Source organism: Taudactylus pleione, unplaced genomic scaffold, assembly GCF_031769625.1.
Source record: "Taudactylus pleione unplaced genomic scaffold, aTauple2 ptg000624l, whole genome shotgun sequence".
In the NCBI taxonomy this organism is placed as follows: Eukaryota; Metazoa; Chordata; class Amphibia; order Anura; family Myobatrachidae; genus Taudactylus; species Taudactylus pleione.
Window position 1 is genome coordinate 1,593,216 of NW_028285026.1, and position 14,285 is coordinate 1,607,500.

A 14,285-nucleotide genomic window follows, 5' to 3' on the forward strand; every position below is an offset into this window, starting at 1 on the left:
CCGTGGACTGCCCAGACACCTTCACTTTGGCACATCTTGGGCACCAACCACTGCCTTTCCCCATTGGACACTTCCTGCCCCAATATGACACTGCTATTGATGTTTCTTTCTTCCATTTGCATCTACCCCCACAATCTGGCCTCACCCCCTCCCCGTGTGCACTTCATTAGGGGGTAGGGGCAACAGCATGCCCTTGCTCCAGGCACCATGGCTCCACGCAGGTTTCCTCATTCTGGAGAGACTCTGGGCCCGATTCAAAAATGTGCGCTAATGCCGGCGTTGTTGTGTATTGTACGCAGCGGCTGTGCGAATATATGCGAATGTCAGGGCAGCTAGGAGTAGTATTGAGGCGCCCACCGGCGGCTGCGCAAATCCAAGTGATTCCGTACAAAGACGCAACATTGGTTGCAGGTCAGCTGATTATTGGACTTCTGAGTAACTCCCGGGTCGCGCAGAATGGCTGCCAGAACTGAGATGCTGTCGCCATTTTTACTGTATGTGGGATCGCAGTCGCAGGGAGAGACACGCCCCGAAAACGGTTGCGCCACGTCTGCGTTTCAGTCACCACCCACTAAGGTCCCTGCTTTTGCGAATAAAATCATCACTGCGAGTGACAACAAGAATGAAACCTGACGAATGCGAAGCGCGACTCAGACCCATGTGCAGATTACCGGTAATCGCTCAAACTGCGTAAACATCGGCAATTGGGACATCTTTGATTCAGGCCCTCTGTTGGGAAATTTTTGTGCGACTGGATCATCATTATAGTTACAGCCCGAATGACACAGAAGATCCTGCACCAAAATACATGCGGGAACAGAGAAAATCCCAACTAAGGTAAGTAACACCCCTAACCCCCCCCCAACCCTAAATTAGGTGTGCCTAACTCTAATCCCCCCTCCCCGCACCCTAAATCTAGCCCTCCCGGGGAGTGCCTAAACCTGACCTCCCACCGGGGGTGTTTGATCCTAACCCCTTCTTCCCCTAGCCTAAACCTAACGCTCCCGGGGGGTGTCTGACACTAAATCCCCCTGAGAGTACCTAATCCTAACCCTCCTCCCCCCCTTCCAAGGCTAAGCGCTCCCGACACCAGGCTTACCCACGATCGGTATGCCGAGCGTCGGGATTTTGGCGCGGGCCGATGATAGGCGTCAGGATTTAGACGCCTATCGTTCGTCCCATGCCGGGATTTCACAATCGGGAAGCCGGCGATCGGCATTTCGACCGCCGGCTTCCTGATTGCATCCCAAGAAAGGCCAATGACACAATAAAGTCCCAAGTTTAGCAGAGATTGCTAAAACGTTAATGCCTTCAAAGTTTTTGGCACAAATATCTTACCACTTCAAAAGCACTAGACAAGGCGTTGGATGTGTGGCCATGTCCCATTTTGCCTGATTACCAAATTTTGAGGGTGTGAAAACAAAATAAAGATAAGGTGTAACCATGCAATTAACTTAATTACAGAGATGAACACGTACCATTTTCGATTCTACGTTCCACACTGTATTTGTGAATTGCCATTTTGCTGAGTTTATAGCCTACGGATAGATCTGGGTGATGTGGTCGGGGCAGGACTGGAAACACGCAACGGTCAAATTCTGCCTGAGAAACGCGTGAGTACTTTATAAACAAATATGTAACGTGGCAGAACTAGCGTCAGTATTTTCTCTTATATGTAACAGCATTGGACCTTGACACGGCCCTATAAAATTTACAGGTGATGGCGTGTACGCCTTGTGGCCGACTGGCGCACATTCAGTAGGTACATAGATCAGTGTGTAAACACTTTACCATTCAACATACAAAAAAATAAATATTATATCTGTTAGTATTCCAGTCATTTGGCAATTAACCTTTGGGTCATGACCTGGTAGCGACAACTCCCTAAAGTGAACCATTTGCACAGTTACACCTCCGGTAAAGCACCACAGCAAACGTTTCACTAAATAAGCCGCCATCTCTCGGTGTGTTGGTGTTGGTGGCACATTGATAGTCCAGAGATGGCACTTGACGCACATGTAGCCTATGGTAAGTGTGACATCAGGATCTGTATCATGTAAGCACCCTGTCGCCGGGCACCCTGGGGTCCAGCTGCAATGGATACTGGGCCTAATGTGTGGATTTATTGGTACTGCAGAACATACTGTAGAGCTGCTCCGCTTGCGGTTCACTCAGGAGTAATGTGCTCTGTGCCAGGATTTCCCATCGAGATGCTGGTAGTCTTCTGAGAATATAATCTGCAGAACAAAGGTGTAAGGAGAAGACAGAGGGTAAGAAAACTCATTGTTATTGTACTATAAATCAATATACAGCTGTCTCCATCTCTAATGCTGGCCATACACTCTGCAATTATCGGGACGATCCGCCCGATATCGGCGGATCGCCGCGATAATTGCAGCGTGTATGCGGGCGACCGAGGGTTAAATATTGCTCGGTCGGGCATGCTGGATTGTCCAGCATGCCCGTCCGATGCGATATTTACCCGGGAAACTGTCGGCCGCATCGGCCAGTGTATGCCCAGCGCGGCCGACAGACAGACATTTCCTGTGTTCCTTCCTACGGAAGGAACAGGGAAATGTCTCCTCCCCCGGGGGCGGAGCGCGGATGTCAGGCTATACACTGTGAGATTTCTCTCACAGTGTATGCCGCGGACATCTGCGGCTGGCAGCCAGCCAGATAAAATGTCTGTCGGTCTGACAGACATTTTATCTGGCAGTGTATGCCCAGCATTAGTCATTTAAGACTCCTGGTACAAAATAACATGTTATAAATAATACACATATTTATAGATTTACATTATTCTATCCTGTTATTTGCTCTCCGTTATCTAGCAGGATTACATTGGTTGGGATGGGCTGATATTATGGTGGTCTGGGGGAAATAGAAGAGTGGCTTATAGTCACCGCAGTAATTTGCTAATCTTGAATTAAAATAAACATTACAAATGTAAGCTGTAATAATTATCGTCTTTCATATAAACGCCATTTTTCCTGGTCAATTTTTTTTTTAAATGATGCGACTGTTTCACAGTAATACGAAGTGATAATACACAACATAGCCGATGCGCAGTCGGCTGTAATAATACCCACATTGCGTGCACTGAACTAAGGGCCTGATTCATCACGGAACGCAACAGAGTATGCAGATCAGTCGATGGTGCGTACTGGGCATGTGTATGCACCGCAGAACGCGTACGTGAGTTAGCATTGCGATCACACTGCAATCACTCACGCAGATACAAACCGAGGGACTAGACGTCAGCGGTTTGAGGTGGTGACGTGGCAGTGGTTGTAGAAATGCAGGCGCGCCTGACCGTTTGAACGCCGTTGCATGGGCGTGGATAAATTAGCTACTGTGCTGGCATACGCGGCTTATGTACTCACTGCGTGCAGCTTGGTTAGCAATGTCTGAGTAAGGTCAGGGCTGCTGTAATTGTGCGCGAGGGGATGATGTTACCAATGAATACGCAGGACTGAGACATCTTACGGATGTGTGAAAGCGGTAGCGGGCGATTCTTTGCTGGCTGTGTGACGGCTTTGCGATTGCAGTCATTAGCATATTTTTGCAGCAGATCTCCATGCGTAATCGCAGCTGCGATCGCAATAGCGATCCATAATGAATCAGGTGCTAAATACAGATATTCACCAGGGTACAGAGTTCTACACATTGACTCAAGTGCGCCGCCCCACCCATACGCTTGTTTTCATAGCAGTTATCAGCGCCCACTTGTACGACCAGCTCTATCTTTAGCGAAGGAGATCCGCCTACAACAGACTGGTCTTTGCGCACACACAGCCCTGTACTAACAACTACAAGAAGCACTCACTAAACTTACCCTATGAACTCTCCGTTGCAACCCAGTTACACGTCCACTTGCAAATAGAGAAGCGACTGGGTTGAGTATGGCTTTGAATTACCGTTTGATGGCGTGCAGCGCTAAAAACGCCAGATCTATCTGCAAAATGGACTTGTCTTGTATGCAACTCTGCATAGACCCTAATTTCTCAATGAATTGTGTTTTATTTCTTATATAGTTATTTTGAATCCATTTTACGACTGGTCTGGTTCTGTTCCCACCACTGCCCCCTCTCCTCGCCTCTGTGTACCAACTCAGTCCCCACCTCCGTTCCTTCTACTCTCCCCAGTCTCCACCTTTGGCCTCTGGGCCTGATTCAGAGGCGCTCGCAAAAAGCGAGCGCTCGCTCTGAATCAGGGCGGGCGCTGGTTTTTGTTTTAGGAGCGGCCTCCTGTCCGCTCGCATAGCTGTGGGTGACCACCCACAGCTATAGCGAGCGGCCATGATGATGGTCGCGATGGTCAAGACCATCGTGACCATTGGGCTTGCGACGAGACCCTTGTGGTAGGGTCTCGTGGCCGCAAACCCCAGAAAGCTTCTGGCTCAAATCAAGCCGGAAGCTCTCCCACTGACATCACTGGTGATGTCAGTGGGGCCGCCCACAAACGGCAGGGGAACGCCGCCGTTTGTGAAGCCACCCCTCCGCCACGCCTACAAAATGGGGCGAGCTGTCGATCAACATCGACAGCCGGCCCTTTTGTAGTGAGTCCCGGAGTGAGCGCTTTTTGCGCTCGAGCGTGCACACTGGGACGCTTGCGAGCGGGTCTGAATCATGCCCTCTCTCCCTCCGTATCCGCTCCCCTCCCTATTCCCGCTATACTTACCCCATTGTTCTCCGCTGATGCTCTGCCATGCCTCCTTCTCTGGGGGATGGCGGCTCCCATTGTGCCTGTCAGAGACGCGACAGCCATCTTGCATGATTATATAGACATGAAGGCTATAAAGTGACTTTTAAAGTTAATTTAACACTTGCATATGAGCACCGTCCCGGCTTCCACTTACCTCATCGCATCCTGCGCAGCGCGGCCTTTCGCTTTCGCAGTAATGCCTCCCGCACCACAGGCGGTTGTTCTTCCAGAAATAGATTAAGTTTACCAGGGGCTCCCGGCACTGGCAGCACACAAAGCAGGAGGGGTGCCACTGTTTCTTGTACCCCGCACGTTCAACATACACGGCCGGGGCATCGCCGGGCATCAACTGTTGGCACAACTCACAAAGCTGAAAGGGAACGGGGAAAGAAGCATTCAATACATTGTTAGCAGAGGGGTCATAATAAGGAGAAGATATAAGAGGACCCGGACCCACCCCCCACATTCTGTGTGGCATATTCATCTTAGGAAGTGGTTCTAGCAGTTGTATTGCTCGGTGTATGGGGGCTGTTATTACAATATAGGAAATTGTAGGGTGCTTTTTGGGAATATACAATGGGAAACATTGATTTAAAAAAGAAAACTACTGAACTATAAATAAGAAAGAGGGATATGGGCACCATTCCTAGTTCTGGTGACTGGATACTATAGACCCTAATAAAGCTTCTCGCTCACCTTACTGGGGTCTTAGAAAGAAGCGGTGTCACCTTTGTAGTTGTGATCCTAAAACGACCACCATCGGTCAGATGGGGGGGGGGGTGCGATGCATCCTTAGGTGACCTGTACACTCACATAGTCTCCGTTGCCAGCAGACTCCTCTCCGGTGCCGTTCGTGGTCGTTGCCGTGTTGGGGTCTCTCTCTTCCGGTTTGACACTGCAGGGTAACATCACCTCGGCCACCCCCATGGCGTTCTCCTTATACTGCTTCACAAACTCCTCCATAACTGGCTTCTCACCCTCTGACAGCCCCCGGCACTGTGCTGGGTCATGGTCATAGGCGGGCAGCTGCCTCACCAGCTGCAGGCGTCGATAGTGTGCCCCTTCTGTGCCAGCAATGGGCTGCATCTTTTTAGGGATTAGTTCCATGTATCGCATGGCCTGGGGAAAGAAACCTCATCATGCCATGGGCCTACTTCATTCTGCATTTATTTTATATATCTATAGCAAGTACAATTTAGCCCTAAAGAGAGAGTAATGCTGGGTACACACTATCACGACGATCAGAAAACTGATCCACAGTCCCAGCGACTGATTAGTAAGCTATTCACAATTACGAATTGGCCGTTCGATGTGGGCCATAGAGCCGGTCCGGGCCCTGGTACTCTCAGGGTGTGGCCTAATCATGGTAGGTGTGGCCATGTCCTATAAAAAAAAAAAAAAAAGAACGCGCTGAGGTTGGAGGGCTAAGCCAGGGTCAAATCTAGGGGGTGGGCGCAATCAGCGTGATCGTTCCTCCCACAGGCAGAGAGAGGAGCCTTCTGCTGTTGGCAGGTCACCCATACACACATGCAGATGCACAATATATCTTTCAGATGTATCTGCATCGGCTGTGCTGCAGGGCCGAAATGAAATGTTTGACAACCACGTAGTTCACAGACATATCGGGTGTACAGACCCGCCGATGCACTTGCGATATATCGTTCGTCGATCGAACAAGTGATCTGTTGAATAGTGTCTACCCAGCAGTAAGCATGGTGGGTTTGTTAGACCTATCCACACTGTGGAACTCATTCAGAGTCGGTCGTTGCTGCCGCACGCCACCGATGTTTGCTAAACTGTGCATGCGTAAAATTCGCAGTGCGCGTGCGCAAACTAGCTATTACGATCAGAAATTGATCTCTCCTTGAACACAGCCAGGTCGTTAGTTTGAGTGACAGGATGAGGCGTTTGTGGGTGGTAACAGGGGAAGGTGCTTGTGAACGGGGGAGTGGAGATCCGAACGCAGGCGTGCCTGACTATGCAAACGGCATTTTATGGGAGTGCATAATTAACTAAGTAGCGTCATGGCACATGTGACATGGGAGGTTTTTACACTGACTTGATCGTAGTGCTTAAGAGAGGGTATGGTCAACCTTAAGGTCTACGACCAGCTCCAATGGTTCCCGATGGTCTCGATTAATCCTTATATGCCCGGAAATGACGTGTAATGTGAACGAGAAGGGGGTGTATTTTTTGTCTTACGGCCGCATCCTTCCCTCGCTCGTCCAGCTAACGATCCCATCTTAACGACGCAACTTGCGAGCGCTTCATTTGCATATCCGGCCGCAATGACCGACTCTGAATGAGGTCCTGATTGCGACACAACCGATCACTTTAGTTTGGCAGATGTGATCCCCGTTTTCTGCCAACAGAGCACAAATGTGCTTTCCTGTGGGTCGATTAGCTGGTAGGAGGAGGTGATATAGGGACGTCATTATACAATAACTGTTCCTCAAAATATTCCCATCAGTCTGCATTTGTCATCTTTTACCAATTTAGCTTGACGTGTCCCCAGTCCTTCCCCACCTGCACCACATGGCAGAGTGCACTGGCCGTGGGAGTCTCTCAGTCCTAGTCATACACTATCAAGGCCATAAAGTGCTCATTTACAAACGCAGGGCCTGATTCTGAGCTTCACGCGGTTCCGAATGCACTGAGCGATATAACAAAATGTGTGCATGCGTTGCGGGCTGCGTACACATCTTATAGGGCCTGAATCACCAAGGAATGCACGGATGCAGACGCATGCAATTGGTCGATGGTTTTGCTCTGCGCATGCATCGCAGTGCTCATGCGCAAACCGGCCAGCGCGATGGAGTATGCATACGCAGGGAGTCCGCAGCCCCAGGGACAAGTGATTGACAGGAAGTGCCATTTGTGGGTGGTGACGGGGGAGTGGTCAGGCAAACGCAGACGTGCCTGTACGTTTGGACGGCATGCATAAATAAGCCCTTGCGGCGACGGACACAGCCTGGGGTCTAGTTGCACACAGGAAGTCTCGCTATGTCTGCGGGAGGGTCAGGTCAACCACTATTGTGCGTATGGTTCTCGATGTTACCAATGTTTCCGCTCTCATGCCAGGTTTAGAGGACGGAAGTAAAGGGAAGTGGTTGGTATTATGTAGTGCTAGGAGTCTGCTTATTCTCCTGCGATTGCCGTGCGTATGCATTCATTAGCATATTCTCACAGCAGCCGCGTGAGTGCATCTGCATCCGTGCGTTCTTTGCCGAATCAGGCACAGAGTACTAATGAGTGATGAGTCAGTCGCACATCGGATAGATCCAACATAGGACTGAATGGGTGTTACAGGTAAAGGGGCGGTCACTACAGAAGCCGCCTCCCGTGGGGGTGCAGACAGAGGTGCGTCCTAGTCTGAGCTATACACATGCAGAGATCAGTCGGATGTTCTGCACCTGGAATGGGACTGGTGCAAATGCTGCTGATAATGTTGACGGTGGTGCGGGCACACAGATGCGTCCTACTGAAAACACTGATGGCTGTTTTCGCACAGAGGGCCTGATTCAGAGCCGGACGCTACTTGCGCTCGCTCGTTCAGAAAAAGGGGCCGGCTATTTAAATTGAGCGCTCGCTCTTTGCGGTCTGTTGACGCCTCTATGTCTGAGCGATCTATTTTGTAAAGACGCCCCCTGGCCGCTGGCATCCTACGTCATCTCCGCTATTTATTAGATTAATCGAGTACATCGAAAGGCATCTGAACTGCTCGCAGTGCTTGTGGTAGGTCGCTATGGGTCTCGCACCAAAGAGGGCGTGCTGTCGATTGACAGCACGCCCCCTTTGGTGGGCGTGCCAGGGCGTTCCCATGGGAACACCTCCAGTCTGGGTCCGGCCCCACTGAAATCACTAGTGATGTCAGTGGGAGTGCTTTTGGCTCTGATAGAGCCAAAAGCACTCCTGGGCTTGCAGCAGCGAGACCCTACCGTAGGGTCTCGTCGCAAGCCCGAGGGTCGCGATGGTCTTGACCATCCCGACCATCATTTTGGCCACTTGCTATAGCTGTGGGAGGTCACCCACAGCTATAAGAGCGGCCGGGAGGCCGCTCCAAAAAGGAGCAGGGACGGCCCTGATTCAGAGCGAGCGCTCTGTCAGAGCGTCCGGCTCTGAATCAGGGCCAGAGTTATTGTATTTGTTATATTATTATACAATGTAACAAAAATTTATGTTAATGATGTTTATCTTAAAATGCCCGCACTGTGATTACAAAGGGACAATTAAACTGTTCTTGATCTAATTTTGTAACCACAAGAGCATTGGAAAAGGGGCCAAATGTCCTGTTCTCTCCGATGAATATCAGAATCAAACTGGTGTTGTGTGTGACAGAGTAAATTAGGTTGGACACCGACCTTATCTGACCATGCATGCCGTCTGCTTCTGACCTCACTAATGGTGTCATATCTATCCTGGCGAGAGCGCCAAACTGCGGAATTTACCAGATTTGGGAGGGGGAGATCTATAAAACTTTCTGAAGGAGACAGGTGGGGTTGTTGCCCAGAATAACCAATCAGCATCCAGCTATTATTTTATAGACTGTACTTGGTAAATGATAAGTAGAAGCTGATTGGTTGCCCAACGTCACCAGTTGTCCTCTTTAGAAGGTTTGATTCATCTTCCCTAATGTGTATGGCCATATCGGACAGAAGCCTGGCCCCTTGGCACACATGTGGGCACCTTTATGCAGAAAGTTAGAGCACTTGTGAACAACGTACCAGCTTTTGGTTGAGTCCAGGAGGTGCCCACTCGTACGTGACAGTGAGGAAGGTGGGATCTTTCCGTGAGGTAATGGGATTGGTGATGATCATGCGATTTCTCTTGTAGATGCGCGCCCCCTCGCTGCCTTTCACCCGCGCCGTCAGTCCTAAGTAACGGGTATCCGAGAGCAGCTGACCAATCCGATAGTCCTCTTCCCCATCTGTGGGCAGAGCATGTTCTTCTCGGGGGCACTGACACAGGTCACAGGATTTCCTGCCAGGAGACAAGATGTCATTGACATGGAGGCCCCTTCAGTCTATGCTGTATGGCAAAATCCAATTCTGGCACGGAGCTGACACCTACTGTTAGACTGTTTTACTCTTGTTGGAGCTCATCAGTGCAGGGCAGGATCTGGTCTTCCAGAGCGGACCCTACAGATTTCCCTAACACCAGAAATTAAGCACAGGCTAGACATGGCGGTTCTACTAGAAGCCCATGAGCATTTGTACGCAGTGGCTTCGATTTCTGAAGCGGCCGGAGGGTGTCCAAATACAAATCCCAGCGGCTGCGTCATTTGCATATTTTTGCACAGCGGTTTCGTAAAAATTTGCAGTTGTGGCGACATTAGCGCACATCTCTGAATCAGCCCCATAGGCCCCGGTCTGGTCAATGTAAGGCTGTGGCTTCTATGGAAATTACGTCTGTAAAATAAAACCAGCATGGCTATCCCCCTAATAGAAACTATCAGCCCCATGCTAAACAGTACAGGGGCGCTTAGCAGTCCTTTGCGAAAGAGGAACTTCCGGGTCTAGGATCCAGAAGCCCCTCTGGCGTCCTTCTGCGTAGAAGGATGTGCGAGCCATGGGGGGTGATGATTGGATCCCTCTCACATTACTTTATGAATGGAAGCCCATAGGATTCTATAGGGTATCGCCATCTGCATTCTGGGGCTTGGTGCATTTAAGAAATGTGGTCAAACCCATGAAACCTGTATTTTCGGGGGTTTGACCGCATTCTGACATTGCTGCACCCCGCCCCAGGAATCCCTTACTGTGCAGGCAAAACAAAGTGTTCTATATACTACGTAATTACGTACGGCATCGCTAACACTAGAGAAGGGGAATGCGATTCCTGGGCGTTTCAGGGTGGAGACTGGGAGGTGACCTAAAGTGACCGCAAAAAAGGGGCGTTTCATGGGCGTGTTATGGGAGTGTCTGGGAATGTTGCGGAGTTCCCAATCGTACATACAATGCCTCAGAGGCCAGCTTTAGTGGGATTAGAGGAGAGTAGTTATATTAGACCCTAAGCTACAGCAAATTGTTGATGGTGCAACCAATGTGGCGTCGAAGTTGGTGTGCTTACAATCTCCATCGCAAATGCACAGACCACGGATCCTGAAAGCGGGCGTTTCAACGCTCGTACCCTCCATCGTACCGCCCCGCACAAACGGAAGGCTGAGATTACCATTTGCATATTCCCGCAACCGCTATTGCGAGAACGACTGCATTTACAAACAGTTTCTGAATCAGGCCCCGTCATGAAGGCATAGTGTGTGTCCTTCAGCATTCCCAGCTCACAGCCCCTGCAGCTTTGGGCTATATATTCCCGCAGCCTCCCACCTAGGAGGAGGAGGAGGGGGAGAGGAAGAGATACCAGCGCTGACCTTTATTCTTCTCCAAAAATTCCAAACTTCACAACTCAACATCTATTTTATCCCCCTCATTATCTGCCAGAGTGTGATTAATGCCTGGATCTCACATTGGTTCTGTCAGTATAAGACCAGACTTAGGTCATCTGCAGCGTTTACACCTACTGAGGTCACCGCGATGGCAGATTAAAGAGAATTCAGAAATGTCCTGTGACCCTTTCACTGCGTTTTCCTGTAAGCGCTTCGTGACCCATAGAGATAGAAGATAAAATATTTTTTTTGGGAAAATGAAATAAGCCGGCACATTGTGCTGATTGTACTGCTGAACAGAAAATGGGGTGTCGTGTAATGAGAGTTAACAGCGCACCCTGAATAGCGCGCCAAACTGTCCAGCATGGTGCAGTATACATGCCGCTAAATATCCTGCCTATACAGGGATGGATTCCGAGACGGACAGGTGGGTTTGCGAACTCGTATTGCGGATTTCAGCACACTGCGCATGAATCGTATAGATAAATCAGCGACTTCGTATATGCGCCGAATCAGGCATACTCAAACAGACGGAGAGCGCAACTCGGGGCGGATTGATTAGACACTCTTTCTGTGAAATAGGCATTTATGGGTGACAGGGCCGTAAAGAGCTGTGCCGGGCCCTGGTACTTCCAGGGGGCGTGACCTAATATAAGGAGACGTGGCAACGCCTCCTTAAAATCGCACAGCCGGAGCAGATTGCTGCTGGTCAGCAGCAGCAGTCTCCCTGGTCTTAAGGCCCCCATACATCAGAGATTGATTGCAGCAATTCTGCAATTTGCAATCGATTGAAAAAGGGAAAGATTTTTATACACAAATCGATTGCAAATTGCAGAATTGCTGCAATCAATTGCTGATGTATGGGGGCCTTTACTGTGTGCTGGGCTGGGGAGACACAAGCTGCTGCCGCTGACAGGTAAAGGGTGTGGTTTAAGGCCCCCATACAGCAGCAATTCTGCAATTTGCAATCGATTGTGTATAAAAATCTTTCCCTTTTTCAATCGATTGAGGCAATTCTGCAATCTGCAATCGATTGAAAAAGGGAAAGATTTTGATACACAATCGATCGCAAATTGCAGAATTGCTGCAATCAATTGCTGATGTATGAGGCCTTTAGGGGACAAAGGCTGTAGCACCACTCAGGGCCAATAGGTTTAATCTACCCCCTTCTGGCTACCCGTAGCCTCATTCTGCCTTATTATAATAACCTACAGCTCACCACAGGCTGTCAGCAACTAATCCGCAGTAGTAAAACTATCTCTCTGAACCTGGAAGTTTCACAAGGATGAGTGAATTGAGGCCTTTACATGCAGCAATTAGCTGGATGCATAGACCTTGCGGTTTTGATTTTCTGACTGCTTTCTCATTAGCCCGCCGTTCTGTGAGTTTATCGTTTGCTTTGCGTCAGTGATCAGCGGAGCGTGCAGGAGACCTTCCAGACAGCTGGCTGAGCACTTAGACATACAGAACAAAAACAGACCAGGCGGGATAACAAGTCAATATGTTTCCCTCACTTTCTAGAATTACTGATGAAAAACCAGATACGCTTCATATAGTGCTTCATTATTACTGGGCCGCGTGATTGATACAGAATATTCATTTGTTGTACAGATTCGCGTTCGGAGTATTTATATTCCGCCGGAATAGGAGCTTGTTCCTTCTCTGCTTCAACCGATCATCATTAATGATTCACAAAGAGCCAGAGATTTGCTGGGTTTAATTTGTCGCCTCGCAATATATTTCCTATACGGTTTGTTTATTTCACTTCGGATTTTTATGCCGTTGTCTGTCGTGATCGTCTCTGCTTACCGTCATTATTCACCGCTCTCATTATTTTCTTTCATGCATGCAGCATATTTTTACAGTCGACGGCTCTCTAGCTCCTGTGGTACTACAAGTCCCAGCCTGGCCCCAAGAGCAATAATACTATCAAATGTGTAACTTGTACTATTGTTGATATTATTATTCATTTTACTATACAATATTCAAAAAGAGGAGCCAATTAATAGAACACTGTACGTTTGGAGGCAAACACTCAACTGCAAGTACAAACAGTAAGCAAAGGAAACAATGATCACTGCTTGGCAGAGCTCACAATGTACCGGGCGAAGGTTTGATAGGTTATATACCAGGCTTGGTAACGTGCGGTTTTCATGCTGTTGTAGGCAGGGCCGGCTCCAGGGGTCGGAGCACCCTGTGCCGGCTCTATACAGTGCGCCCCAACATTGCGCGAGCAAAAATAGGGGCGTGTCCTCATTACCATAGGCCACACACCCTCTGTGGCGTTATTTGGAGGTGTGCCCGCATGGCACGCCTCCAAATAACATCAAGCTGGGGGGAGACTCACCAGCTGGGCTTCTCCCAGCCCCTCTCCCATCACTGAATGGATGCCGCGTGCATGCACGCAGTATACATTCAGACTCCGAGGTCCGGAACCGCTGCAGCGGTGGGGGTCCCCAACCTCCCGATTTGAAATCGGGATGTTGGGGAGGGGTGCGCCCTCTATGGGTGGTACCGCTGTTCGACCGCACTGTTCGAACACCCCTAGAGCCGGCCCTGGTTGTAGGACTACAAGTCTCAGGATCTGTGTCACAACAGCTGGAACTCATTCCACTACAATCCGGGTTATGGTATTCATTTGTGAAGCACCTGTTGCTCTCTGACTGATGAACTACGAGTCTCAGCATACTACGCCAGCCGGAGGCTGACTATAGAGATGGAAACGTGGGATGGGGAATTCGGGGGCCAACAACTTCCCCATGATAACGTATGATTCTGAGAAAAGCTAAAAGGATCTGATACAGAGTTTAACGTAAGGTCAGCCTGCGGAGCGCTACCAGCCATTTATCATTCTGCGCATGCCCCGGAGCCAAGCCCACGCAACTACGGGCAAAGTAGAGTCGTCCGCATTTGAAAGGCATCTCCAGGGTAATGGGGCGTTCTCACGTGGGCAATGCTCCGCAAGTGCTTGTCGACAGAATTGTGGGCACTGTCAAAGCATAAATACACCTGCCTCTTGAAGGATTTGCGCAATGATGCGCAATGATGACGAAGGGCGTGTAGATATGCATATAAACATTTAGTACTGTGCTCGCAAAATGGCGGAAATATTGGTGGACTGGCGATCAACTCCGCACCATCAGCCCCAAAGCGAGCTTACAGCGAGGTGCTTGGGGTGTACTCTAATTTACATGGT

General features: G+C 49.5%; 1 protein-coding gene across 5 annotated transcripts in view; it reads right to left on the minus strand.

The window, feature by feature from the left end:
* Window positions 1-1,771: 1,771 nt before the first annotated feature.
* Window positions 1,772-14,285, minus strand: part of LMCD1 (LIM and cysteine rich domains 1) — a 39,667-nt gene continuing 27,153 nt past the window's right edge. For all 5 annotated transcript variants that reach the window (XM_088454619.1, XM_088454620.1, XM_088454622.1 and 2 more), the window contains 4 exons: window positions 9,429-9,684; window positions 5,518-5,823; window positions 4,859-5,074; window positions 1,772-2,237 (listed from right to left, as the gene is read on the minus strand). In XM_088454619.1, the coding sequence (XP_088310745.1) occupies window positions 2,172-2,237; window positions 4,859-5,074; window positions 5,518-5,823; window positions 9,429-9,684 (844 nt within the window). In that variant the 3' untranslated portion in view covers window positions 1,772-2,171. The remainder of the gene's footprint in view (window positions 2,238-4,858; window positions 5,075-5,517; window positions 5,824-9,428; window positions 9,685-14,285) is intronic.